Consider the following 26,436-nt stretch of genomic DNA (forward strand, 5'->3'; position numbering starts at 1 on the left):
AAAATTCTAGCGGATTCTTTTTGGCTACTCTAAGGGTCAGTGGTTTCGATCAAGAATAACCTGCTCCTCGGTGTGTACAACCCAAGAACTGTGGTAGCCTCACAAGATGCGATTGATGGAGCAGCAACGGCGCGTCAGGATTCTCAAGGGCTGCACATTGGCGAGCGGTAGCATTATGAACGCGCATGCAAGTTTTTGCAGGACAGCGGCCCACGCTCATACACATGCACAAAGAAATGAGTCGTTGGTTCTAAAAGGTAGTGTCGCTCGTGCCCATCGTCGCAAGAAATGTTGAGTTAAACAAAATTGGTTTCTTGAGTTATATGATGTAAGGTATTTCAAGTAACCAGTCTCTAATGATGTTTGTTTGCATTAGAATGGTTCACGTGCGTACACACATAGAAGCTATACTGTGTTTGGGCATTACAGTATGGCGCCTGTCGCGAGTGTTAATCGAATGTAATTAACAAGGTGTGTTTAGTTAAAGCGCTCTCTTGAATTACTAGCCTTTTTATTGCGACGATTCTGATATCACGCATGTTTCAAGAAATACCCCAGTTGGTATCTGATGCGCTGAGATTTAGCCTCTTAAACCTCTAATTGACGAAAAAAACAACGAGTGAGGCTGTCTTTTGTCACAAACATGTATTTTAGCGTTGAAATATTTTGTCTTAACATCTGATAATTACTGCATACGCTGCCGATTGGGTTCGCTAATTCACAGATTTAGCGCATGATCAGTTTAAAGTGTTTTTCTAGCAATTTCTATATTGATTCTTTCACTGACGTTTATATATATACAATTGGTGACAATAAATAGAACAGGCAGCAAGACCTCACGCAAGCTACCAATTATTATTGCTTCCTAGCGTAAAAATTAAGCTCAACACGAAACCGCTTAAAGCGAGCGGTGGTTGCTGCGACACCGTGGTGCATAGTTTCTTGACGCGTGTTCGAATCTTGCCTGAAACTAATTACAGCACGCACATGGTGCCCCCTACTTCTCCAAATTAAAAAAAAAAAGAGGAACAGCGTTTCAGACACCAAAGCGGCTCGACTCGCTCGCGTTTCAAGCGGCTACAGCCGCCGATGAGAGCTTGCGCGTGTTTCCTTTCCACCAGCTGCGAGCGATATTTCGCGCGCAAAGCGCTCTGTCCAGCGTGTGTTGCAAGGCGGGCAGCACGCTCGCCCTGACAGGCATCCACAGCCGCGCGCGGCGTCCGTTGACAGGGACACGGTACGAAGCGTGTGCGACGAGGTGGCGAAGCGCCGCTGACAAGCAACCGTGCTGCAGCAGCTGCGTCAACGCGAGCGCCTGCGCTGCGGCGCGCTTTTCTCGCGGCGACCGCCGCCGCTGTGCGAGGCTGCCCGCCGCTCTATGGCGCACGCTCGGCTATCGCTGCTGCAGAAAGACTGGGCCCCCCCCGGTTCGGCGCCCGGCACGCCAACAGGATCCGGAGGAGCGCAGACAGCCCGAATCGAGTCGTCGTACTTTTGCTTCGGAGGTTTCGACTGGAACATCGCGCTGCTGCCCGACGGCTCGCCCGAGGACGGAGACAACGGCCGGCCCCGGGTGCTCCTCATCAGGCACACAGGTCGGGCCTGACTCTTCCTCTCTCCCCGGTGTTCCCCTCCCTCCTCTGCTCTACCAACCGGCCTCGCTTTCACTCGCTTCTCCCTCCTCGCCGTGTGCGTTTGCCGACCACTTTGTCTTGTCTTTTTCATCTCTCTGCACGTGCGCATGTCGAAGTGGCTGGCGATTAAATGCAAATGGGCCGCCGCACAAGCTGTCGGCGCTGAAAATCCCGACACTTGCTTCTCTTTTTTCTTGAATAACGATTCGTGTAGGAAGAGTAATTCCCCCGGCTGGGGCTTTTGTATGAACGGATGCGGCACTTGGCAGCAGCGCAGCTTTCAACTTTTGCGAAAGTGAAGGGGCGTAGTGCTCCCCCCCCGTTTTCCTATCCCCCCATTTTTTTTCACCATTTTTCTTGTTTTGAATAACTGAGTGGAATCGGGCATGCCGCATGTCGTTTGAGGCAGAAAGTAAAGCTTCGCTAGCACTGTGGGCAGAGAGGCAAGCTGAGAACAGCTTCTTTTTGTCATACCACCGGAAGGACATTTTAAAGTTTGCTTTAAAAGGTCTAATACTAGATTTAAACTAACCAAAATTGCCATCTATTTCTGCAGTTTATCGCAGAAATTTTCAAAATATTGCGGCTGCCTCCTTTCGCAAGTATCCTTTCGCAAATAGGACCAGCTATTACTGGTAAATTAAAGGCTACTCTTCAGGAAACAACAGCAAGGATTTTGTTTACCGCGCTGCGCCGAACTTCAATCCAGCAGTTCCGCAGCGACCCCCTCTGGGCGCTGGAGTCAACAATTAGCTGCGCTTGACTGGCATTCCACAAAGTGCTTTCGTGCTGCGCTATCACATTCTCTCATCTCCCGGTCGCTTTCCTCGCCGATAGGGGCTTCCCGCGAGTCGGCTGGTTCATTACTGAAGATAATTGAACTGCGCGAGCCACCGTAAAAAAAGACGCATGAACAGGCCGCGCTGTTCCTAGTTTGCCGATTCGACATTCATTTTTTCGCTTTGTCCGTGTTTCATTGCACACCGGTGTTCTCTTCGCTCTTTTTTTATGAAACCTGTTTCTCTCATTAGTGGTGGCGCATGACGGCTTCGGTATGCGCCCATACGACCTCAGCGGTAGTGGGCGAAGTGTAGAAGTTCAGGGTTGTTCCAGTGTAAACATCTAACCCTGGAGACTTCATTTCGAGAACTTTCAATGCAGAAAAGGGACAGATTAGGAGTTACCGTGCAAAATTTTGTGTGGCTGGTACTAGTTCCGCGTAGTTTCACTGTCCTTTGCAGGTTACGACGAATACATTTAGATATTACTAGCGCGAAATGCATTCAAGCAAGCCGCTCTAATACAGTAGACTCGCGACAGTTCAAACTATGATAATTTGCTCTTTTGGTTAATTCCAACAAATTTCAAAACTTTGATTGGCTGGCTTATTTTCAGTGCATTTGCGCGCTAGCTTAATTGAAAGTTTTTTTCTTGCTCTGATCGTTGTCACGGCAGGCGTGACAACGATCGGAGGGTCCCGTACGACTTATTTGTTTCCATAGGTTCACTACGAGCCCGCGGCTATAGCCTCTATCGGCCGCGCGTGTCAGCCAAGCCTAGCCGCGCCGTTTCGAACACTGATTGGCGCTTCGCTGTTTTTTTTTTTTTTTTGTTAAGAAGGCGCCTCGCCATTGCGGCGTTAGTGTGCACATCCTCCTCTTTCGTCCGCGAGGTTATTTCTGTGTGCCGGAACTGCGCCCTCGACACGAGCCGGTCACAGTGTGTTCGGTGAAGCTTCCTGACATGGACGCCGCCACTTGTGAGAGGCTACACCGCTACGCGTCACTCTTTGAAAGAGAACGCGGAAGCCTTTGCTATTTTGGAGCAGTTCTGCTTCGAGACACCCGGCAGTGTGTACGCAGTAATGCATTGGCGGAACTGCAGAGAACCGTCGTCGTCGTGCAGTTTTCACTCAGAAGCAGGTGACCATCGTCCATTTTTTTCCGCAGTTAAATTTCCTGTTATGCGAGACGGCGTTTGGCAGTGAGTTCAGGGTTTTTGGATAATCCGAATTTCATATATCTAGGACGTTTTTTTCTAGTTCCTTGGAAGTCCCTGTTTACTTGGGAAACCAACGCATTATTGGTAACGTTTTTTTTTTTTTCAAACACACAATCATTTGAAATCTACTAAACAAATCAGAGCCTTTCACCCACATTTTTTGCTGTTCTAATGTTTACAGATATGTTTTGCATAGAGAAATATCACGAAATACTATTTCTATGTATATATATACATAAAGGAAATGACACTTAGCCACAGATCATATTAAGGCTCACTTCTGACAATTCAAATTTTTATTTATAAAATAAAAAATATCTGGATCTTTGACGTTTACATTAATGAGAGTCTACAGTAGTCGCTATTGTGGTGGCGTCGACATGGTGGAGTGAAAATATGAGGCGTCCCAAGCAGCGCTGTTTGGATCCTCTGTAGCCCGTTATCTGCGCTGCGAAATTGTTGGCACATGCGGACAATACTTGTCAAGTTGTTATAGTTTCAGCGCTTTGTATAAAAGTGGACGTGAGCGTTGTTTTTTAAGACAGCGGTCAGTGGTCTGTCTTAAGGAACGGTGACTAGACCACGCCCCTCATCCTTGTTGAAAAAACCATCTGTGCGTTCATCCCGGCGCCTACAGAACTTCGAAGCCGGGGCGTGAGAACTAAGTGCGTTACAGATCGTAAAAAATGCCCCTGGCTCTATGGAGTTCAACAACGTACGCTTTATCTTAGGGCGTAGCGCGGGCGCGCGAAAGGAAGCCGAATTTTGTGCTCCTCATCTGTATCGCGAGCCGTCTCTTTGCATGCACTTCACCTCTAGAATTTAACGCAGACGCAACTCACATCCTTTTCACTGGCAAGCCGTTGTTTTTCAACCTTGGCGGGCTTACGCTTTTGCTTCACATCTTTGCGGTTCACCACTTGCGCGTAGGTGGGGTACATGGTTCTGCGCGCCGTCGCTTCGGAGGAACGTAGACGACGGAATTTGACCTTGAAGCGCGGCTCTCATTGGCTGATGGCGCAATGCACCCCCGGGACCCGCCTGTAATGTCACTCTGTCCAGCTCCCCCCCAAGCACACACACACACCGGTGCTTTTGTCTGGTCTCCTCAGACTTCGCTTCCGCGTGAGCGTTTCACGTCCGCTGCTTCTCTCTGGTTCGGCATTTTTTCCCCCTCTGAATCTGTCGCTGAGCCACAAATATCGCATTTGATGCCTAAACGGCCAAGGGTTCGCATTAAACATCATCCGCAATTAAAATGGCTTGAGCAGGTGACCGAAAGCCGCCATGTGACCACCTGTCTAATTTTGCCTCGAGCGCGTTGTTATCGCACTCTCAGATGTTGCTGGGATGCCACTGTAGTCAAGGGTGTTTGTCGGCCACCACGAGGAAAACACCGCCCACCATAGCTTTGTTTTTTAGAGTTGGCTTCTCTGCACTAACATACTCTGCGAGGCGAAGCACTCTTCACAGGAGAGCCTAACTGCAGCATGATTAGTTGCAGCCTTGTGTCCTGGTGTTCAGTGCAAACGCTGGGGAGGTGTGGCTGGTGGTGAACTTCGACCGACGGTGACGTCTTTGAGCAAAATGGTAATAACTTCCGTTTTCTGGAAGATACTCTCGATGCCTGCTGTTTTATGTAATGTTAGAGGGATGGGCTTCAAGGCCCCACTTTAGTCACGAAATAAAAAACAGAAACTAAGCCTCTTCTCCGCTGCACATGAGTCACCGAGACTCTGATCTCGAGGGAATCACTTTATATGATAAAGTTTCAGCGCCGATTGCATTTTTTTGGTCCCGATGCAGGCAGCCAAGAACAAAAACATGGTTTAATGTGGTTCTCATTTTCTTTTCTTTTTTTTTCACACACAAAAAACAAGAAAAAAGTCAGCTAAATGCTTTCAAATGGGAGCGCCAAAAGTAGTCGCCGGTTGCATAGCACGTCAAGAGGCTGAGGAGGAGGACGGCTGGGCAGGCCAGATGACCTTTCGTTTTAGCCGGCTAGCGGCGAAAGCCGATGCGTAATCAGCTCCCACCCCCTGCCGCACGAAACCACAAGCATGTCATTAGCAAGCAGCCCGCTTACATCAGAACGAGGGTGTGTCTCGCGTCTGGCTTCGCCCACTTGATTTTGAAATCGGGTCGACTGAACGGCAGAGTTGAGGATGGTCACGCCGAGTCACGCGCTTAATTGGGGATTGGTATACAGGAACGGCACGATCTTTTTACGCTGGCTTGTGACCAACATCGTGGTATTGTCAGATGCTTTAAACCAGTAATTAGGGCATGCGCCAGTACACCTTGACGAGTAAACAAATGATCATTACGATTACCCCTTGATTGTTCGTTTCTTTCTTGTCAGCTGTTGTATTCAGAGGCGACAGTTTAAATTATGCTTCAATAAATAGACATCGGCTAGTTGCGCTGGGTCATCACCGCCTCCTTTTTTATTTGCCGCTGCAAATAAATATTTCAGGGTGCTTGTGGCCCCGAATTCGGTGTAGTTTGCCTTTTAGTCACAAAAACTAATAGACAGGGCATCGTAACGTAAGCCAAGGGTTGCAAGGAAAAAAAATGGTGCGTTTAGCTGAAATAAAACTTAGACAGTACTTTTGGTCGCTGACTCACACAAATGGTAGCGGAAACGAAATCGCTGTGCACAAAAGTCTGTAATTCGCTGAGAAATTCATTCCGAAAATCTCACCGGACGATTACAATACTCGGTAATGAGGACGTTCAGCGCAGGTATAGAGGTATTTGGATTTTGCGATATATGCAAGAATTTGTGAGAGGCTTAAACAAAGAATTTGTGAGAGGCGTGCATACTCGCACATTTACAGACCACTCTATTTATTTTCACCACATGTTCTTTCTTTGACTGGCTCTCCTATCAAACGCCTCTTCGGGCTTTTTTTGCTTTTTTTCTCATTTCTTCTTTGCTAAGTTGAGAACATTCTATACCGATAGTATTCCGTCTGTTAACCAAGCATGGTTTCGTTCTTGTTTCTGCATAGTTGTTGTGCATGACATGAAATCCTGTTTTGTTCGTGATATGTTGAGTTCTGCTGTTCTATTTCTTTAAGGTGATAGGTAGACTTGGTTTGGTTTGGTTTATTGGGGTTTAACGTCCCGAAGCAACTCAGGCTATGAGGGACGCCGTAGTGAAGGGCTCCGGAAATTTCGGCCACCTGGGGTTCTTTAACGTGCGCTGACATCGCACAGCACACTGGCCTCTAGAATTTTGCCTTCATCGAAATTCGGCCGTCGCGGCAGGGATAAAATCCGCGTCTTTGGAATCAGCTCGGAAGTGCCGTAACCACTGAGCCACCGCTGCGGGGCAGGTAGACTTCAGTTTCGGAGACAAAAAAAAAAAGGATAGAAAATGATACGTTCAAGTTTGCAGAACTCGGCTCGGCTTTGCTTCAAAATCTCTGCTTTAAAAACACGGAGAGCGATGACCGCTGAAGAAGCGGCTGAGCTAGCTAGCTCCCCTCATAGGCATTAGAATCAATATCCCTTCATATCTCCTCGAAAGCAAACACTTCCAACAGTGAGCTCCAGCGAACTACCTAAAGCGACGAGTTTCTTCAAGTATTTTGTTGGGGATTTCTCGTTGATTCTCTTCCACTGCAAAGCCGCTGCCTCCAAAGGCAGTCGTCGCTAGCTTCGAACTTTTGGTTGGGCTAAAGGAAGAAAGGAAACACGTTACTACTGAGGCGAACGTCAAATAATCTGCTGTCGAGGCAGTGCTTTTCTTGGCTCGTATCAACGCGCGCTGTCAGGGGCGTTCGTTGGTTTTTATTTTTATTTCACTCAGATGCAACAGTTACAAAAAGCAGCTGCGACGCGAAAATAAGAGATGATGTTAACCAAGACTGCGGCTTGCGGTGGTTGCCGAGTGGCACCCTACTATGTCCAAAGTTTGCATTGGAAAAGCTTCGAACAGTAATTCTTTCTCGTTTGTAAGCAACGGTTGCACCACAGACAGGGCATACCGTGCAGAAAGTGCTACGGTGACAACGGCCGAGAGACCCAGACTGTCTGCGAACCACCTGAGAACATACCAAGGCAAAGAAGCTGCTCTCTTTGACAACTGCGACAAGGAGACGACGGCGAAAGTAGCGGCGCAGATAAATCGTTCTGGCCGAACGCAGAGCCCGTTGTTTGTCTGCGTCCCTGTTTCTATTTCTCCTGCGGCAACGTCACAGGATATGGCACAGTTGCAGTGTCACGTTGCGTTACACCGTAAACACGGCCACAAACGCGGCGGCCATCACTGCGTTTTTTTTTTTGTCAACATGCAGGCGGGTTTCGCGGGAAGCATAAAGAGAAATTTGAAGAGTAGCTAGCCCTGTTTGGTACACCTTAGAAGTTATGCCCTGGTATACCTTGGCAAGCTCACAATGTTGAGAAAGTACTCGAGGCTTGTGCTGTGAAGTGAACGCTGAAGTCATCTTAGTATTACGGCCAACTATACAGATGATAAGGTTAACTGCATTCCACGGTGAGCGTGAAATCTTGCGGTGTTCACTGAGACAATGCTGTAAGGTAAAAAAAATAAAGTAAAGCTTACCTGAATGTGATGCTGCGAGTGTAGTAATTTCTTCTCAGAATCGCTAAAAGGCCAATCGCACGTCTACCTCTGCTCTCCTGCGTCAAACAATTAAAAAACAACCACGCTGCTGCAGCACGAGCATCATGTTGGACGATTCTTGCAGGCGCTTCATTTGTAGAGTTCGCCCGTAAAAACACTGCCGCCGACTTGACCTTCCGGTATATAGCAGCATGCAAATACTTGTGAAACATTGTTGTGTTAGACCTGAAACTAAATGTAAACATTCAGACAAAGTATATTTCAGCAGTGCTGTAAAAATTGCAGTATTTGTTAAAGATGCCTAATCTTTCTTAGGCCATTCGTTATAACAGGATAATCACGTTCAATCAAATCTGGAGCGTAATAGGGTTGAAGTTTCTCCGCAAAAACATTCCTCGCATTCACATATATAATATATGGTGAGCATAGAGGAACTGTTCAACTGGTCGCAGAACGGAGCTATCATGAGGCAGGTCGGTAAAAACGGTGGAAATGCCGTACTGTAGAGTAAGTATGCTATTGTTGATGACAGTGCAGGTCAGCACGATAAATGAGAAAATATTACGTCCGTCTCTGATGAGCTTTAAGTGGTAAACTATTAAACAATCAAAGAATATCGGAAAAGATTGTACTGTGGTATACGTTTACAAATATTTGTCCTCATTGTATTTCAACATACTCACAAACTACACACAGAGACATCCAAGGAATATGTGAGTAAAGTAGGGCACAAAATGATATCACCGCAATTGCAGGCAAGTCAGTAGCTGGCGCGGAGATTTCAGTCCAAAGCAGCGGCAGTGCGGCCGGCATTGGTAATACCGCATTGCCGCACAACGTCTGCCGGTCAGCCGGCGCTGACTGACTGAGCGCCGATTTACGTGGGACGTTTGTGGAGGCGCGCGACTCCCTCGGGCCCCATCACCTCGTTCGTGCCGTGGCCAGCTACTGGAAGACGTTTCGGCTCACATTTATCGACCGATCCAGCAGCACCACTCATTCCTCGCCGGGAGGCTGCGCGCCAAGGAGCCCACCCGCGACTGGAGCCGCCGTCTTGTCATTAGTCGACCCGATGCGTTTGCGGAGCAGAACTTTCTCAATTTGAAACTCATTATTGCGACATCCGACAAATCCTCGTCTAGGGCCGAGTACAAGGGAAAACTTTCCCGCTGAGTTAAGAAATTTCAGCACGGTCAGGTGGACTCATAATGAGCTTGAATAGATAATGTATGGGTCCTCGCTGGCGTGAATAAGTGAAGCGCGCTTAAAACGTGGTTTGCTCTCGGGGCTCGAAGGAAGATAGGACAGCAAGACAGGATTTACAGAAAAATTAAGCAGTAAAGTTTTGCGTATAGGCTAAAACCAAGAAAACAGGTAGCTACTGCGGGGCCTCTACGGGGACGGACTTAATGGGCGTCTCTTTATCTCTCCGGGAGCAAGAGGCGTGCGCTGCAGTTAGAGGCGTACAGTGTCACTGTAAAGCAGTACGGCTCGGAAACAGACCTATGTGCGACGTACAGCGGTAACAAAAAACTAACCATAAAGCGCTGCTCCGTTGAGAGAGATCGCAGGTGTGGAATTCACGAATGCCAGTGTCTCAGTTGCCATTTAAAGACACCCTATCTGAATGCGGTTGAAGGGCTGGCTGTACAGTGTACAAGACTTGGTGTAAACAGCGCCGCCGTCACGTCGTCCCTTTCGGGCAGTTGAGGGCTCTGCTGCATCTATGCGTATGATCAAGAAGTGTAGCCTTGGTGTCGCAGTCCTCTGACATTCACTCTGAGGCCACACTGACATTTGTATTTTTTATGTGTTCATATTTTAAGATGCATGGCTATAGACGTTTCTAATAAAAGAAGCCGCTATTACCACTTGTGTCATGTTGACAGTGTGACCAGAAACGAAAACGGCTTTGCAGTTTACGGCACTAAAAATTTACTGAAGGCAGTGAGAAGGAAGCCTGACCCATCCAAGCTTCGATTCGATAGTTTTTTGTTAATTGCTGCGGAAAGTTGCCCCATTGCAAAATTGCTATTTCGTTTTCCTCGGAGATGTTACACCCTCAACATTCTTAAGATTCAAATTACAGCAGGCAAGTCTATGTAGTACTTACTTCTGACTGGTGTAAACCTCGAACGCTGCTTTTTTCTCCTTTGCCTTCACATCCCTTCAGTGGTAGATTTTGGAATAAAGGGCTTGCATAATGATTGGAATGTAAAACTATGCGTAAAAATGTGAAAGTGTGTGCGCGTAGGTTAAGCAAAAATGAAGTTTGAAAAATTTTTGTCCCAAAGGTGGCGAATCTCTACGCTTGCGCCGCACAGGCGCGAGTAAAAAAGATTAGCTCAATGACGTCATCGTAGCGGTGAAAATCGCACCGCGCAGCGGGCGCGTCGCCGTGCTTTACCAGCACACCTGGCACTTTTCTTATCGGCGTGTTCGTAACCGCACCCCTGAGCGTTGCTACCTGCCACTCCTTTGGCACGTCACTAGTTGCTAATCTTTTTTACTCGCGACTGTACAGTGTCCTTTAACGGCGGAAAGGCATGGAAAACGCTGTAGTGAAGATCAGTCGCAGTATGGATATCGAGTCGCATCGGCGGTTAGGAATATGCTGTAACTGGCTAAGAGGCATACCTCCATGACAAATCGGCATAAACAAAGCCCTTTATTCAACCTACTACTAAGAGTAATAATAATGCACAGCAATAGGCAACCTGCGATGAAGTTCGCCGTGTCGATCGCAGCGCCGTAACACGCAAAGCCCAGCAAAAGGAGCAAGCCTTGTCTAGGCGGACCCGTAGCGCTTTTCCACGCCACTTGCCTGCGCTTGTAGCCATGAGCTTCCGTGCTGGGTCGAAACCACACGTGGCGTGCATCAGCGAACTGGGCTACGTCGAGAGCATCTATAGGCAACGAATGCTATCAGTCAAACGCGCGCCTCTAATGGTTCTGAGTGTGGTCTCACGTTTATCGCGACCCAAACGTATGACGGCAGCAGTTTTTAGGTTGGCAGTGGGGCAATTGCAGCGCCGCTTGGACACTGCAGATTGCCTATAATGCGCTAGTAGGCATTAGCGGTCCGTCTCGATGCTGAGTGTACAACTGCGAGCGTAATTTTCATCTATACTAATGGCAGTGCACGCTGCACGAACTGCCTCAGCTTAGATGCACCTCTACGCTTCGTTGTGTTCGTCCTTCACATTACCACTGAATGAAATGCAGAATTCGTCGTCCAGTGTCACGTAGGTTTTCTTTTTCTTCTTTGGCATAATGTGCTTAGTTACCAGTTTGGTCTTTCAAGACGCCGATGTCGTCGTTTTAACAAGTATCTTAAGGCGTATTCCAATCGGCGATCAGGAGCAGCTCCTTCGATCCACGATCAGGAGCAGCTCCTTCGATCCACGACGGAGCAAGAGGTCCGTCGCGGTCCAATCAGAACTCAAGATCTGAATCCAACTAGCCCACTGAAACACGCTGTTCGGTTTCATGGAGCAATCAAACTTGCTCCGGATCGCCTCTTGGAATATGCCATTAGTCTCGCACGTCCAGTGTGGTGCTCTCCCGCTTCCTCTCTATCCTTGGCATCCTTGGAGAGGTTGCTATGCTGGACATTCATTACCCTTTAACAAAACGCTTTTGAAGAATCGATGATATTGCTTCCATCGTCCGACATGTGCTGCTACCTACGCCTTCACCACTACCTGAGCAGTCCTGCAGCGGTCGGAGGGGTCAGTTGTTTAATACTCGTATATGGCCCCAAGGTGAATAAGCTTCGGCTTGTCACTGCAAGTTTGTTTCCCCCAAACTTCTTTTTTCGCGAACTAGTTGTTTTTGAGGCGTCGTTTGAGCGAATGTCTTCAGGAATTTTGCCTTAAACTTGGTTGATGTCGTCTGTGAACATTTCTTGATTACGGCTCATTATGTGCTACGATTGGGCACTCATTTTCTAGCCGTGGCACGCTGCGTCCTAAATGAACAGCAAATATGGCGTTCTTTTCTGACTGCTTCTAGAAACCCCTCGCTAAGTAACTAAAATGACAATTGGTGGGGTGCAAAGCGTCTCAGATTGCATGCACTGTGCACTACGCTGCCCGTCAAGAGATAAAACAAAACAAAACAAAACAAAATTATTTACGCACTGTGTCAGTCAGTGCAACTTAGAAGTCCGCCGAATACTGCAGTTGCCAGCTTGTCCACGAATAAACCAGGTAATCGGAGCTGATTTCAGCTGCTTACTTATGCGACCATTTATTTGCTGCCCCACGACTTAGCCCTGCGCTTGTTTCTACAAGATGCAGCTGAATTTTTTAAGTTGCTCATCACTGGAATTTAAAGGGCTGCAAAAACACTGTGGTTGCTTTCGCCCTCCCATTTGTCTGATCCTTGTTTCCAGTTCTTTATATATCTACAATTCAGTAGCTTGCGGTGCGTCAGGGCAGTTTAGGTTGAAAATTGAAAATTGATTTTTCAGAATAAGAAATGACGTAGTAACTGTCACTTATCTTGGTGGACACCCGAACAGCGCCGTAAGGGAAGGGATAAAGGAAGGAGTGAAAAAAGAAAGGAAGAAAGAGGTGCCGTAGCGGAGGTCTCCGGAATAATTTCGACCGCCTGGGGATCTTTAACGTACACTGACATCGCACAGCACACGGGCGCGTTTTGCGTTTCGCCTCTATCGAAACGCTGCTGCCGCGGTCAGGTTCGAATCCGGGTACTCCGGCTGAGTAGAAGAGCGCCTTAACCACTGAGCCACCGCGGTAGGTACTTAGGTTGCGCCATTGGAAGGAATATGTCGTCATTAGCTGATATTCTTGTATGAGAAAAGAGAGCAGTATGTGAGCGATATTGTTGATTAATAATTAATTAGCCAGGTAAATAAATAAATGCAAGGCCCATCACGGTGGCAAAAGAAGGGTCGAGAATTTCTTGCATTGCGCCTGCTGTGTTGGGCCTGCCTTCGTCTTTTCAGTATTCTAGTAGTGTTAGGTGAAAAGGTCAAAGGCAGAGATTGCACCATCCTCGTAAAGTGTTGCAGGGCCCTTTTAAAGGCATGTGTCTTTTATTGATTGAGGCAGGGACTTTTGATTTTTTTGTCACGGCTATTCATTGTCTTTATTCATTGTTGGGCAGCCTGTTCTGTAGCTTTTCGGTATTTTAAACATAATTAGCCCATACGGAACACGTGTATATTATCTGAAGGTTGGACATAGCATGCTTGTGCAACCTAATTAAGCGACGCAGTGTCCAGCTTTCCACCGGCAACAAAGGGCCGCTCTCATGTGCACTCTACCTGAGAGGCATATACTGGGGCTGAAAGGGAGGTCGTGCTTAGGTGTAATGCGTTTATGCCCCTATGCCGTGCGGTACATTGAACTTCGCGATTACAAGACGCCTGTTTGGCTCTAAACGAAGGAAATTCGCCGTGTGGCTGAGCCATTAACTGCGCTTATAGTGCTAGCAATAATCGCTACCATATTCATAAGGGGTAATAACTAGAGGTCTATGGCGAGTGTTAATATTAATACGTGAGCTGTAGCGCGTCTTCTAAAGAGATTTTTTTTGTCGTTTCCTCCTTTGGCTGGTAAGCCTTTCAGCACTAATAACGGCCGTTAATTGCGATTGGGGTGATTACAGGCCTGCTGCGAGTCAACGTTCTGTCAAAGTGCCGTTTCCCGAAGCCCGTAAGTTAGCGGGACAGTTACTGTGCGTAATCCCATAAAAAAACGAACGCAATTTTTGCATAGCAGGATTTTCCCAAAAATGTATGGACAGGAAATAAATAAAGTCGCTTTATCCGGGTCCTTCATTAGCATTTACGACTAGCACTCGTTCTCAGCGCTGGCTGCTCGCCCTATTCCTATATTAGGTTTCGTATTTTGAGAATTAGCGAATTTTAGCCCCTCTGACAGTCACGTATTTTTTTATCACAGCCAGCTCGAAACTGCATGGGGCAGAGGAGGCTGAAAATGATAGCCGTGACGTATATCACTGCGGGAGAAAGCAAGGCTCAGCAAAGGCTTCTGGTCACGCAGCATCACAGTCATTCTCCCTCTAATCAAAGCCACAATAAAAATGTAACATTCCGCTGTACATTTTTTTTTTAGTTTCAGTGACTGTTGGCTGTTTCGTACACAGTGGAAGAATTTATCAGCTCTTACTATGCAAGAAAAAAAAAGGAGGGGGAGGGTTTCGTAGACTCGAGAAAATGAAACTCAGTTGACTTTGTGCAATTCACTTAACTGTAGGTGACCAGCGGCCGGCTTTCAAGCTTAGTTCAGTCTGGATACTTCTCATACGGAGCACTGGCGACGCCCGGAGGAGGAGTAAAAAAATTTAAAAAAATTATTTGAGGCCAGCACTAAGGCCCAGTGTAGAGGAGCGCTGGCTCTGGCCATGCCCGCTGGTGATCTGCCGAGCCCTGGTGCATCCCACGAATGCGGCAACCCGCGCTTGCTGTGGTATTTCTTTCTTTTTTACCGCCCTAGCTGTACAAGGGAAGGTGGGCCGGTGTCACGACGATCAGCGTCTGGTTCGCTCTGACGTCACAAGATCGCGGCTCGGAAGAACATAGCGAACGCCGCCGTGAACGCGAACGAGGACTGCGTGGACTTCCCGAGTTGCGCGCCCGTGGAGCCGAGCGTAAGCGTCAACGGCGAGAAGATCCGACGTGTGACGCCGAGGAGATGAGAGAACGGATCAGGAAGGGCGCGCGCCCGCGAAGGCAATGCCGCAAGGCACTACAGACAGGTGAACCACGATGGTGCCACTCGAGAGTCGGAGCGTCAGTTCAACGCCAACCCGGTCAGTGTTGCGCGTTGGGCCAGTGACAGACTATTAAAGATGTTGGGAATTTCAGCGGTATAGCTGTACGCTTAAATGTCACGGTCATCAGTAACACCATAGGTAGGAGGGGTTAAGAGACCAGCTGCCAGCGCTGAAATTCGCCGCATCTTTGATGGTCGCCTTGGATTTTGTTTTTTTCCTTTTTGTCTGCTGCCACCTCACTGGGCAGCGGTGGTGTGCCCCTGCAGGCTTCGACCACCCTTGCCGGGTGCAGTACCGCGTGGTGCTGGGCGAGGGCGAACGGCGCGTGGACTCGGGCGTGCTGGACCAGATCTCAGACTTGTCCGGCCGCATCCGGGGCTTTTCGCTGGGCGCCGCCGCTCCCGCCGACCTGGTGCGGCGCGGTACGCTCAGGATCCAGCTGCACATGCTGTCCGCCAACGCCATATCCGAGGCCAAGGTGCGCTGGGTGCTGTTCTTTGTGCAGCTTGCACGGCGCATGCATGCATGCATGCGCGCTTTTGTCTTCAGTGCGTAGGTATGCGCTGGTGAGTTTCGTCTCACTGTTTTAATTAAGCGCCGTGCATTCAGGACATGTTCTCGGGGAAGATGAGGAGTGAGTGACTTAGAATGCCATCTTCCAAACACGCACGTATGCAGTTAACGTCAGAAAAAGTTTTGTCTTAATGATCTGCAGCCGGTAAGGGCTGCGTCAGATAAGTGATCTTGAAAGCGCTCGACCGAGTGGGGCTGGCTGCTGTACAGAGAGCGATGCTGCTCGAGAACAAGCGTGGGCCGTGCGGCGCAGGTATCTGCGACGGCAAGTCCGCTGGCGGGCGTGGAGCCGTGCGCGCCGGCGACAGCCAACTGCTACGACAGGGACAAGCAGGCGTGGTGTGTGGAGGCCGACCTGGAGGGCGAACGTCTTCGACTGAAGCTGTACTACGCCGAGCTGCAGCACATCCCCGTGGGTCACCTGCGCTACGTGGCCTGGAACGCGTACCTGGTGCGCCGCCAGCCGGGCTCCGGGGCGCGCGAGAGCGTGCTCGCGTTGCGTGCTCCGCACTCCAGCTACTACGTGCACGACGGCATGGATGTCGCCGTGGTCATGGAAACAGACGTCTCCGTACGGCAGGTCTGCACCCAATTCTAGCTGGGCGCCGGGCTTTGCACAACAGCGCGTCGGCACTTGTGGGCTCATTGCGGCCTGCAATGATAGCAGATCTTCGATTATTTTGGGAAACGAGCACTGGGATCGTCTTGTTGTGACAGCGCTGCAAGGTAGCCTTCTTTCAGGGTCCGTGTTTCCAGAAATCGTGCACACTAAGGCAGACGTACACTCTAAGCGATTTTTCGTCCCTTCGGGAGCAACGACGACCGTTGCTCCCCGTAGACAACGTTATTTGGGCAGCTAAAAGACTGACTGCCAGGTTTGATAGAAATTCGTTTTTGGGACTTTTATTAAGAGAAAAGGTGCATAAATCAGGAATACAAATGTCCAATTAGAGAGTACAAAAGGATGAAGCCGAGTAAAACAAGAGCCGGTCCTGCCATTCTTCCTCTATCGTTGTTCCTAAAAATATTAGTACTGCGCGAATGGGACAGGACCGGAGAACGAGGAACACAGACGACAACACAGGCGCAGTTTTTTTTTTTTTTCAAGATGCTCTGCAGTAGCTTGAGTGCACACTCTTTTTGCTTCTTTGGAATGAAAGCAACACAGAATGTCGTCTGTGTTACTCGTTCTCCTGTCCTGTCCCATTCGCGCAGTACTAATCTTTTCTGCAATGAACCAACTAGCCCGCAAGAATGTTCTACTTCGTTGCTCCTAGTTTTATTCGCGAGCTAGGTATAATTCAACCCACGGATCTACGCTTTTCGACGTAAAGCACTGTTGTGTTCATGCTTTATGTATATGCTGCTCAACTCTGTGCCTTAGTTTTCCAAGGTCTGCATCAGTGATAATGGAATACAAAACTTCTACTAGTTTGGTTTATGGTTTATGGGGTATAACGTCCCAAAGCGACTCAGCCCATGAGGGACGCCGTAGTGGAGGGCTCCGGATAATTTCGACCACCTGGGGCTCCTGAACGTGCACTGACATCGCACAGTACATGGGCCTCTTGCATTTCGCCTTCATCGAAATTCGACCGCCGCGGTCGGGATAGAACCCGCGTCTTTCTGGTCAGCAGCCGAACGCCGTAATCACTGAGCAACCGCGGCGGCAAAACTTCCATTAGTAATGATGCATCTGGCTGGGTACTTATTTCCATGTTCCAGTTACTATTTATTTTTCGCTGCAAAGACGTTTGAAAAGTGATGCTCTGAGAAGACAATGCTGGTTGTTTCCGTCCTTTAAATTAAAAATCGGTATTGAAATCGCCTTTTTCAAATGAGAGAACGGGTTGTACTGCTAGAAACTTGCAATAATTGTGCCAAGTATCAAAGAGTTCTGCCTTTCTTTTCGTTGCTTTCTTTGTAAGTAAAATTGAGTGCGTTTATGTCGCTTCGAGTGAGCGTAAATTGGAAAGTTCAGACAGCGACTGCTGCAGGGCAGATGATGCTAGCGCCCGGCGCGTGCCTGAAGTGGAGGGGGAAGGGGGGGGGGGGGGGGGGGAATGATAAGTGAAGTGCTCCCGGGTATTTTTAGCAATCCGGGCAGTACGGCGTGACAAAAACCGCAGGTAAGATGAATTTTTGAGCGTTTTTCTTTTCCGCTGCTTTCACACAGATTCGCGAGTCGGCCGGCATGTACCTGGATGGTGCCGGCAACCTGACTGTGCACGTGGAATGGCTCGAATCGCAGCTCCTGTTCGGGGCCACGTACCACAAATACGACGACATTGCGCGCACCCAGTGCCACCAAATGAAGTGAGACACTTGGCTACCTTTCCCCACTTGGCCGTCTGTCTGGGCAAACTTTTTGCGGGCCGAAAAAAAAAAACATTGCATGCGAAAATGCAGCCTGCAGAGCCTTCCCTGTCGGTCGATCTTTTTCTGACTGCGATGCTAACTTTCGAGTGTCTCTAGTGTAACATGGATTTAAGCTTGCCGCCCGGGTTCATTAGCAGCGTACTGACAGCGTTTTATCCTTGGCTCTTTTTCTCTCTCCCGTTACCAAATGAGCATGTAGGGAAAAAAAGCGCGTTGGTTTTGTTTATTCACGCTGGCTATTCATCTCCAGTTTGCGTCTGCACAAACGAGAGTAAGCATAGGCACAGAAGGCGCGCACGAAAAAAGGAGAGAGAGAGGGGGGGGGAGGGGGGTTCAGAGTAGAAATCCGCGCTTGTTCAAAAACCATTAAAGGTCCCACGGGGCTTGCGCAAGGACCACATGGCTTTTGAAGCTGCAATAACCGCGCACAACTTCCAATTAATCGCAACACTGTTTCTATGCACGCGAGGTGTTAGTGACGGGTTTGTATGCAGATTTCTTCAGTCTGACGTACTTTCAGAGCAGCCAGTGAAAAAAAAAAGTGTTTTTTTTTTCACTAGGTCGACAATATCAAAGCTGCTTTTCCAACTAAATTTATTAATTTATCCGTGTAAATATACAAAGCATACTGCTAATAACGTTTAACTCGGCATCAGCGAAAGCCCTCTCAATGGCCTGCAGTTGTTCCCGCTCTACGCTATTTTTGGTCACGTAATTCAGCCAGATTGGTTTGGTTTGGTTTATGGGGTTTAACGTCCCAAAGCGACTAAGGCTATGAGAGACGCTCTCCGGAAATTTCGACCACCTGGGGTTCTTTAACGTGCACTGACATCGCACAGTACACGGGTCTCTAGAATTTCTCCTCCAAAGAAATTCTAGCCGCCGCGGTCGGGATCGAACTCGCGTCTTTTGGGTCAGCAGCCGAGCACCATAACCACTGAGCCACCGCGGCGGCACAATTCAGCCAGATTTCCTCAGCTTGTAACTCAGTCCTACTTTCGGCCGTTTTCCTTTTTCTCGGTATCCACTGTGGCACCCCAGTGGAGGACAGGCTGTAGTCCTAAAACAAACTTATCCTTCTTCAAGGCAATGTGGCAATGAGTTCAGAAGAGAGCTCATTTCAGGACATCAATTCTGCACAGCTTGAGCGTATGTCTCAATGCTGTTGCTGAACAGAAGACGGCGGTTGTAACAAGACTTGCATTAATTGGTTGGGTTTTGGGGGCTAGAAAGAAATACGTTGAAGTCTGAGCATATGGGAAGGGGGCAGAGTGGATGCCATTATGAATGAAATCTAGCCAGAGTTTGGCTTAATTAACTACAGGGCTGGTGTTAGGACAAAAAGAAACAACTAATGTAGGTGTATAGGCGTAATTAACAGCCTAGTACAGGGATGGCCAGACAGGCATATGCAACGAGCAATAAAAAAAATCTTTTTATTGAACAGCCGCAACATAAAGAGGGGCGTAGCATTTCTTTTGTTAATTTTTTTTTGCAACAGTGCTGGTGGTAACAGTGGATCCCACTCATACAGCGATTGCTCACTGTGTCTCTCCGTTGCGATGCCCCAATCGTGAAGCAAGCACGGAAGAACGTTTTTACTCCCCAGTAATGTCGTTCTTCTCTTGTTCCCCCACTACATTATTGTCATGCATAAGCTAAATGGAATGCACCGAATACATGTACAGCCGCCCGCATACTTGACACGCTGACGGACCGCGTTGCTTAGACTGATGCCAGCGCCACGAAGCGTTAGTCGCCGGGAGCGAGGTCATGGTCTCAGTATGTTTGCGGCATAGGGTTGATATACTGAGTCTAGAGGGCCACCGTGTAGAGGGTGGGGCATGTATGGGCCCACTGGCCCGTACAAGCCAGTGGGCAATGCTTGAACGCCACCATGATCTAACAGTTTGTGTGCTGCCAGCTCTTTAGACACTTGCTAAATGTGAACGAAGAGCGGAGTTTGAACCTAGCAAGGTAGTTTGTGGGAAGATGGCAGCGTGGAATGTAGCTATTGACTGCTGTTAACATGGTGTAAACAACGGGAAAATCGCCGTGTTTGGAACATTTCTGATGGTATGCAGCGTCGAATACCTATGTAACTTCATGTAGGTGCCTTGTTTCTTCTGTATTGAGTACTGTGACTGTGAAGCGCTTGGAGTGTATTTCGGCTGTGGAGCACACGGTATTACGCTTGTACTCGGTTGCCGATTGCAAATACGCGTCGGAAATTTGCTTTTGGACCAGAGAGGACAAACACAGTTCCCAAAGGATACGAATTCTCAAAATAAATGGAGCAGCTTTTTTGCCAGGTTTATTTTGGATGGTCAACGCTTGTTATAGTAAATGTCGAAGGTTTGTTAACCTGCCGCGAGCCTCATGCATTTTTAAAATCTTTCTTCTTCGCCTAGGACGACGGTGCCGTGTCTTTCCTGGCGCAGTACGAGCTCATAATGTGGTTTTTCGTCCACAGCAACGCACACAGCTTCATCACGAACGACTGAAACAGCAGTTTGTCGGTATGCATGAGTAGCTGTTAGGTGGAGCAGAAATGCACGAAACAGTGTCACCTTGACTTGCAGCATGCATTAGTGCTGCAAAACGTGTTACGAAACGCATTTAAGCGCGAATACCTAGCTCCTTTATAAGTAGCACCAATGAGTACTCTGTCAAGCAGATTGAGGCAATGGCCATAAGAAAGCCGAATGCCGCAAAAAAGTAAACAGCAGCAAGGTTGATTGGCTTGGTGTCATTCGCCTTTAAAATGAGTTCGAAATGCGGGAGGTGTTCGTACACGCTCTTTGCAGCATCTAGTTGTCGTGAAATATGCAGATGTATTATTTGGCACGTTTACTCATATATGGGTTACGACATGCCCGATCATTTTGGAGCTTTTGCCTTGTATACAACGCACTGAGGTGACAATAAGGGAGTAATTACTCATTGACATCCACCCGAGAACAGCCATACGGCTACAACGGAAAGACGTACGGGTTTCTCAGAAACTTCGTAGTTAAAGAAAAACTCGCCCTGGTCCGAGACGCGAACCCGGTACCACAGCTTCACCGGAGCAGAGCAGGTGCATTCGCGAATGCGATGCCACCTTTGCCGAATGCGGTTCATTGCTTTAAATGCCTTGATCCCATAGCTTAATTCTCTTAAGCAACCCGAAACCAGGCTCGAAAGCAGAAGTTCCAAACGGAAACTCCAAGGGCGTTTGTTTGTGACAATCGTCCGATATTAAAACAAAGGACCACAATCAGTATACTAAACGTTACAAAGTATGTTTAAAGACATTGAAAATACTCGTAAGGGTGGCGTATAATTATTTTCTCTGCTGCAGTTTTCCGGATGCAGATTCAGACTTTACCCGTACTTGACATAGCGAGAAAACCTGTGCTGGCCACAGTAATGTATTCTAAGATGGCGTCCAAGATCGCGGCTTAGTGGTGAGGACCCATTTGCTGGCTCAGCTTTACCCCCCTGGTTTGCGGCAGCTAACGATAGCAGGTGAGCATTTCGATTTGACTGCTTTTTCGCCGGCGCTCGATCGCCGCGTAGACAGCGCGCTCGTCAAGAGGGCGTTTTTCTGCCTCTCGCTCGTGGTTTCAGCCTCGCTCGCACAGGCAACGCGTTGCAGTTTTTTTATTGCCGGAACCCGACACTCCGCGCGAAGTTGCTGCAGCTCAGGCGCCTTTCTAGTTTGGTCCCAAGGCTGCCGGCCTAACCAAATAGAAGCCCTCTTCACGAGCTCGTTGTAAGCGTGGAGATCGGGCGCAGGTGAAAAAACAGCCAAATCGAACTGCGCACCAGTTATTGTCTCCGCCGCAGACGTACTGAGAGCATGATCTCGAACGCGGCGGCTAAACTTCGTGGCGCTGGCGTAAGTCTAAGCCAGGCTGTCCGTCATTCATGTTAAGTGTGCGGGCGGCTGCACATTCCATCTTTATACCGCTTCGCATGGTGAACTGTCTGAACCACATGGGTCTCCTCGAAGCTCTGGAACACGGGTACCCATGGAAGCACGTAGCTTCCGTTGTTCAGGTGACTGCTGTGGCTTTGTTGACGACCGAGCATCTGACGTTAACGTCGAGTTTCAGTGCGTTGAAGAAAAACCCTGTTCTTTGCAGGCGCGAGATAGCCGCCTTGCAGGCTGAGAACTACAACCTGGAGCGGCAGGTATTCAGCTACCAGAAGTCCATCTCGTACGCGAGCGCTCGGGGCCAGCCATCCGAGGACCTGCCCGACGACTACTACGCCAGCACCGTGCGGCGGCTCTCCGAGACGCAGAGCCTGTCCGAGTCCGAATACGCCTGACGAGCCTCGGCCGCCGCAGCCTTCCTGAAAGAGCCTGCCGTTCGGCGTTCTGCACAATCGCCATCCCGCTGCCTTCGATGTGAGCGGCACGCCTGGGCACCGCCGCCCCTGCACTCGCCCCGGGCCATCCGCCGCTGAGCGGTCGCGTGTGCACGGACACGCTCGGGCATCTGTTCACCCCCACGTTCCTCCCGGGGCTCATCATCCGCATCGCGAGGAGAAAGCCGAAGTCGCACTGCTTGCACGCCAACCGCCTGCGCCCACGCCGAGGCGGCTGCTCGCAGCGTGGCGCCAGTTATGTGGACAGTGCTGCCTGCGAAAGAAACAAAAAAATCGAGACCAACAATGGTTAGAACGGTTCCGAAAAATCAAGTTGTCTCGGTCACGCCCTACAGCGCCGATTTCTAATCTGCCTACGAGTTGAAAAAACACGTTTTGCGAGAATATCGCGGCGATTGAACTTACGGGTCACCTGACCATGATACATGACACTTTCTGTAGAAGTAGCACAAAACTACAGAAAAAAACGAGGAGCGTCTGCAGTTCTGTCAGAGGCCTTTCTCCGTATAAAAACGAGAGATAACAGTTTCATGTGCATGTATTGTGCGCATGTCTTGAATGGGTGGCGGTAGCAACCGCTGTATCAGAGTTCTGGACATCACAGTTGTATGGTTAAGCGAGGCCGTAATAAGCAACGGCGTTACAAATTTCTTGAAGCCTATTCTTTCAGTTCGACAAAAAATTCTCTACTTTTTTGTGAACGATTCATTACAGTTTTCCAAAACTTAAGAGCGTCGAACAACTATCTGTGATGAACAAATGAGTGGCAGGTAAAAAGTCCTATCGTAAGAAAGCAAGAAAAAGTAGTTCGTTGGTTCTCCTGCCCTTTCGCCCATTCTAAACGTTGCCAGTACTTCGGGGCACTGCGTTATAAAGCGTCCCTTCTCTTAAGAAGTGCTCTATTGTTTGGAGCGGCCGACAAGATTTTTTACGTTATTCAAAACATGCCTCCGACAAGAAAAAAATATCTATGATAATGACTGCACGCATAAGCGATGACTTTGCACATCACAAAACGAAATCCTACCGGGAATGAATGGTTTGTTAAAGTCGAATTTGTAGTTTGATAGTTTTTATGGCACCTGGTCATAAGGCCAAACCATTCAAGTTTGACATTGTCATGGTGGAAACATATCGCTAGTCAATCATTTTTGTTTACTGTCAGAAAAAAAGGGGAACGGGACCGATGAGTGCATATTTATTCACGCTGTGTTTATCGCTTATTATTTTTTTTTTTTTGGGGGGGGAGGGGTCGAAAGCCATAATCAAGGAGCCGGAACGTCACTCTCAACCCCTCGATTGCCTCCCCCACTGCTTTGATCAATCGCCTCCCCGAGCCTGGTGCCCCTACGAGATTCGGCTTTGTGGCAGGATGAAGATGAAGACGAAACTTCAATCCACTGAAGAAGCGTTTTGACGTTTCGGCTTCTGCATGGGAAACCTTGTCAAAAATTGCAAGAAATTTTCTTCAATGGTTGGTGTTTCGCCTTCATGTCCATGTCCGACCAGACGGGTTTCCGTCCAACCCTCGACTTCAGGCGGCAGAATGCATCGGCAAATGAGTCGGGTAACGTGATAGATATCTTTGCTAAAGCGAAATCAAGCTTCGAGCTACAATTACCATAACAGGGATCCCCGCGTGGTACACTAGTTTGCCCTATCAGCGGCAGCAAGAGCGGAGATAATTAGAACACTAGATCATCCGGACTAGCATAGTTCGGCAGTGCAAAGTGAACGAAGAACTAATTTTGGGTTTCGCCACTAAATTAAGAGTTCAAGCCGTGTCAGATGGCTGTTTGGAAACTGATAAATTAGCGGTCATGCAAAGCTTGGAAAGGTAACACTTTTTTGTTGACCTCTAATTAAACAGTGCCTCGGAAGTTGAATGAGGTGATAAGTCCATCTTTTGGTTTTTGGGATAAGAGCGGTGGCAATTTTTTGAGACCACGACTGAACTAATGACGACCTCGTGCAGAGAATAACGGCTTATGTAAACTTAAAAGAAAATGATTACACAAATTGAAGCAGGTTTCTTTTTTGCGTCAAAGCGGCCTTCAGAGGAAACAGACTATTCTCATTCTTGAACATCTTAGAAAAGCGCCCATTTTTCGCCCAAGCAAGATCAGTCAGAATTCAACAGCACCTGAACGAAGCGCCTCTGTGCTCGATGCAAGCAGTGCGGCCAGAAAACTCATAAGCTTCGTACCTGTCCACTATCTGAGTCAGCGATATAACTCGCTTGCTCTCGCCTCTTCAAAGCGTCGATTCCTGGTTGTCATTCCGAGTGTCCGCACCAATAAACTTTGCAAGCTTTTGTGTCGATAGGGGATCACTCGATACGAGGCTAGCTGATGTTTTGGTATGTACGTTTGCGTAAGACGTTTTGGGACGAATGAGTTGCTTCGTCATGATATTTTAATCGGCCTAGGAAAGTTGCCCGGTGCGCCTGGTCCGTATATAGTGAGCCCTCGGATCCACCCAAAGACGCATTGACTTTCGCGGCAGCGTGCTGAACACCAAGGCCGGCGTAATATTACGGTTCTTCCTCCTGAGTTCTGTTTAATCCTAGTCTGCCGAGTCGACTGTGCGGATTGCGGTGACAACCGCAGCATGGTGTCGCTCTAGCTAATTATAATAAACAGAGGATGGAATGAGAATAGAATCATTGTATTAATCCGGCCCACTTTAGCGCTTAATGTCTTGAAGCACGTAACCTTTTGCAGTGGTTCAAGCAAACGCCGAGAACTGCGCCCACGTTTTGGCCCTATACCGTGCTTTGACATGCGCCCGATGTCATTAAAAATATATATAGTGAAGTTTTTCACTACATGTCCCCGGCAAATAAGCGTCCTAAAACCAGGCGTTGGTTTCGATGTGTCACAATAGAGGATGATGCACTGTCCATTAAATAGCTTACCTTATTGTTACTCGCTGGTGTTGCCACGTCTTTTTAACCCACGTTGTTGCTCTGTGTGCGAAAGGAGATAAGATTCGGTGCAGCGAGCTGAAGCGAAGCTAAAGCAGCGGCTTTCTATCTCAGATTTTCATCAGGTCTCGGTGATGATTGTTATCACGCTCTAATGGCAGCCGGCTTTCAGCGCGTGAAGATTCTAGCACCATTGAGGTCATTAAAAACTTGCGCGCTGTGGAGCATTGTTCCATATAGATAGCGCCTCGTGTGCCCTTGACTGTTGTACGTGCCAAGTACGAGCATTTCGCTCTTTGTTGGTCGCCCATTTATGCTGGAGAGGTCGGAACAAACTTACTAAAGCTCGTGCACTAAAGCACGAGGCGCCCACATTTTCTAACAGAGCACGATGGACTTTTGTTTTCTAGTCCTGCGTACCATGACAGGAAGAGTAGCTTTGCCTATTGATCATCTATCGCTAACTATTCTAGAGACGCAAATGTGCCTCCCGTGACCTTCTTTTCGCCCGTATTTTTTCACCACTGTCAAAGTCCATTTTGCGCCTTCACTGGTGGTCCCAAGCGAAGATGGAACTACCAGAACTTCACGTGACTGTTTTGTTCGTGGTTTTTTTTAAATTCCTTCTGAAGAACGCAGATACCTGTAGGAGCCTGTGTTAGCAGAAACAATGCTTCTCTTTCAATGGTCAAGAAAAGTTGGCATAGCTACTAATGAAATACGGCTTCACTCGAAAAGACGAACGATTATTTCAAGGCCCATAATTTCAAGGATTTAAATTTCAAGTACAGTAAATATAACTGTTGCAAAGCAATGAAGAAGATGCAATATGTGTAGTAAAACATGTAAAAAAAAAAATTATTCACGGTGAGCGGCTTGGATTTGGCTAGGAACGGAAAAAAAAAAGCTAAGATTAAGGGTTCATGGTTAGCAACATTCGCTTAAAGGTCACCAGTTTAAAAGTTTCAATAATATATACGAGTCTCGCCCGTAGTTGAGAGCCCTGTATCTTCGTCTGGCCCGCTATGTCGTGCCAGTACACACAAGACACCTGTTGGGGCAGATACCTTCCGGTATACGACACACATGGTGCGTTGGTGCGTTTCGCCTGGTTTGTCCGAGGGCTTAAAGTACCTGCTTTCATTTTGTGAACACCGCAAAATGCCTGCTTTTGTGTATGTCTT

General features: G+C 48.2%; 1 protein-coding gene across 1 annotated transcript in view; it reads left to right on the forward strand.

Annotated features, from left to right (window-relative positions):
* The window catches only part of LOC149351187 (uncharacterized), a 160,409-nt gene extending 134,825 nt beyond the window's left edge, over nucleotides 1–25,584 (forward strand). Inside the window, exons 5-9 of the mRNA XM_089580486.1 lie at nucleotides 1,409–1,595; nucleotides 15,264–15,475; nucleotides 15,824–16,150; nucleotides 17,747–17,886; nucleotides 22,080–25,584. Of these exons, the coding sequence (XP_089436612.1) occupies nucleotides 1,409–1,595; nucleotides 15,264–15,475; nucleotides 15,824–16,150; nucleotides 17,747–17,886; nucleotides 22,080–22,266 (1,053 nt within the window). The 3' untranslated portion in view covers nucleotides 22,267–25,584. The remainder of the gene's footprint in view (nucleotides 1–1,408; nucleotides 1,596–15,263; nucleotides 15,476–15,823; nucleotides 16,151–17,746; nucleotides 17,887–22,079) is intronic.
* Nucleotides 25,585–26,436: the final 852 nt, after the last annotated feature.

This window comes from Amblyomma mixtum, chromosome 3 (genome assembly GCF_055824585.1).
Source record: "Amblyomma mixtum isolate Tamu chromosome 3, ASM5582458v1, whole genome shotgun sequence".
Classification (NCBI taxonomy): Eukaryota; Metazoa; Arthropoda; class Arachnida; order Ixodida; family Ixodidae; genus Amblyomma; species Amblyomma mixtum.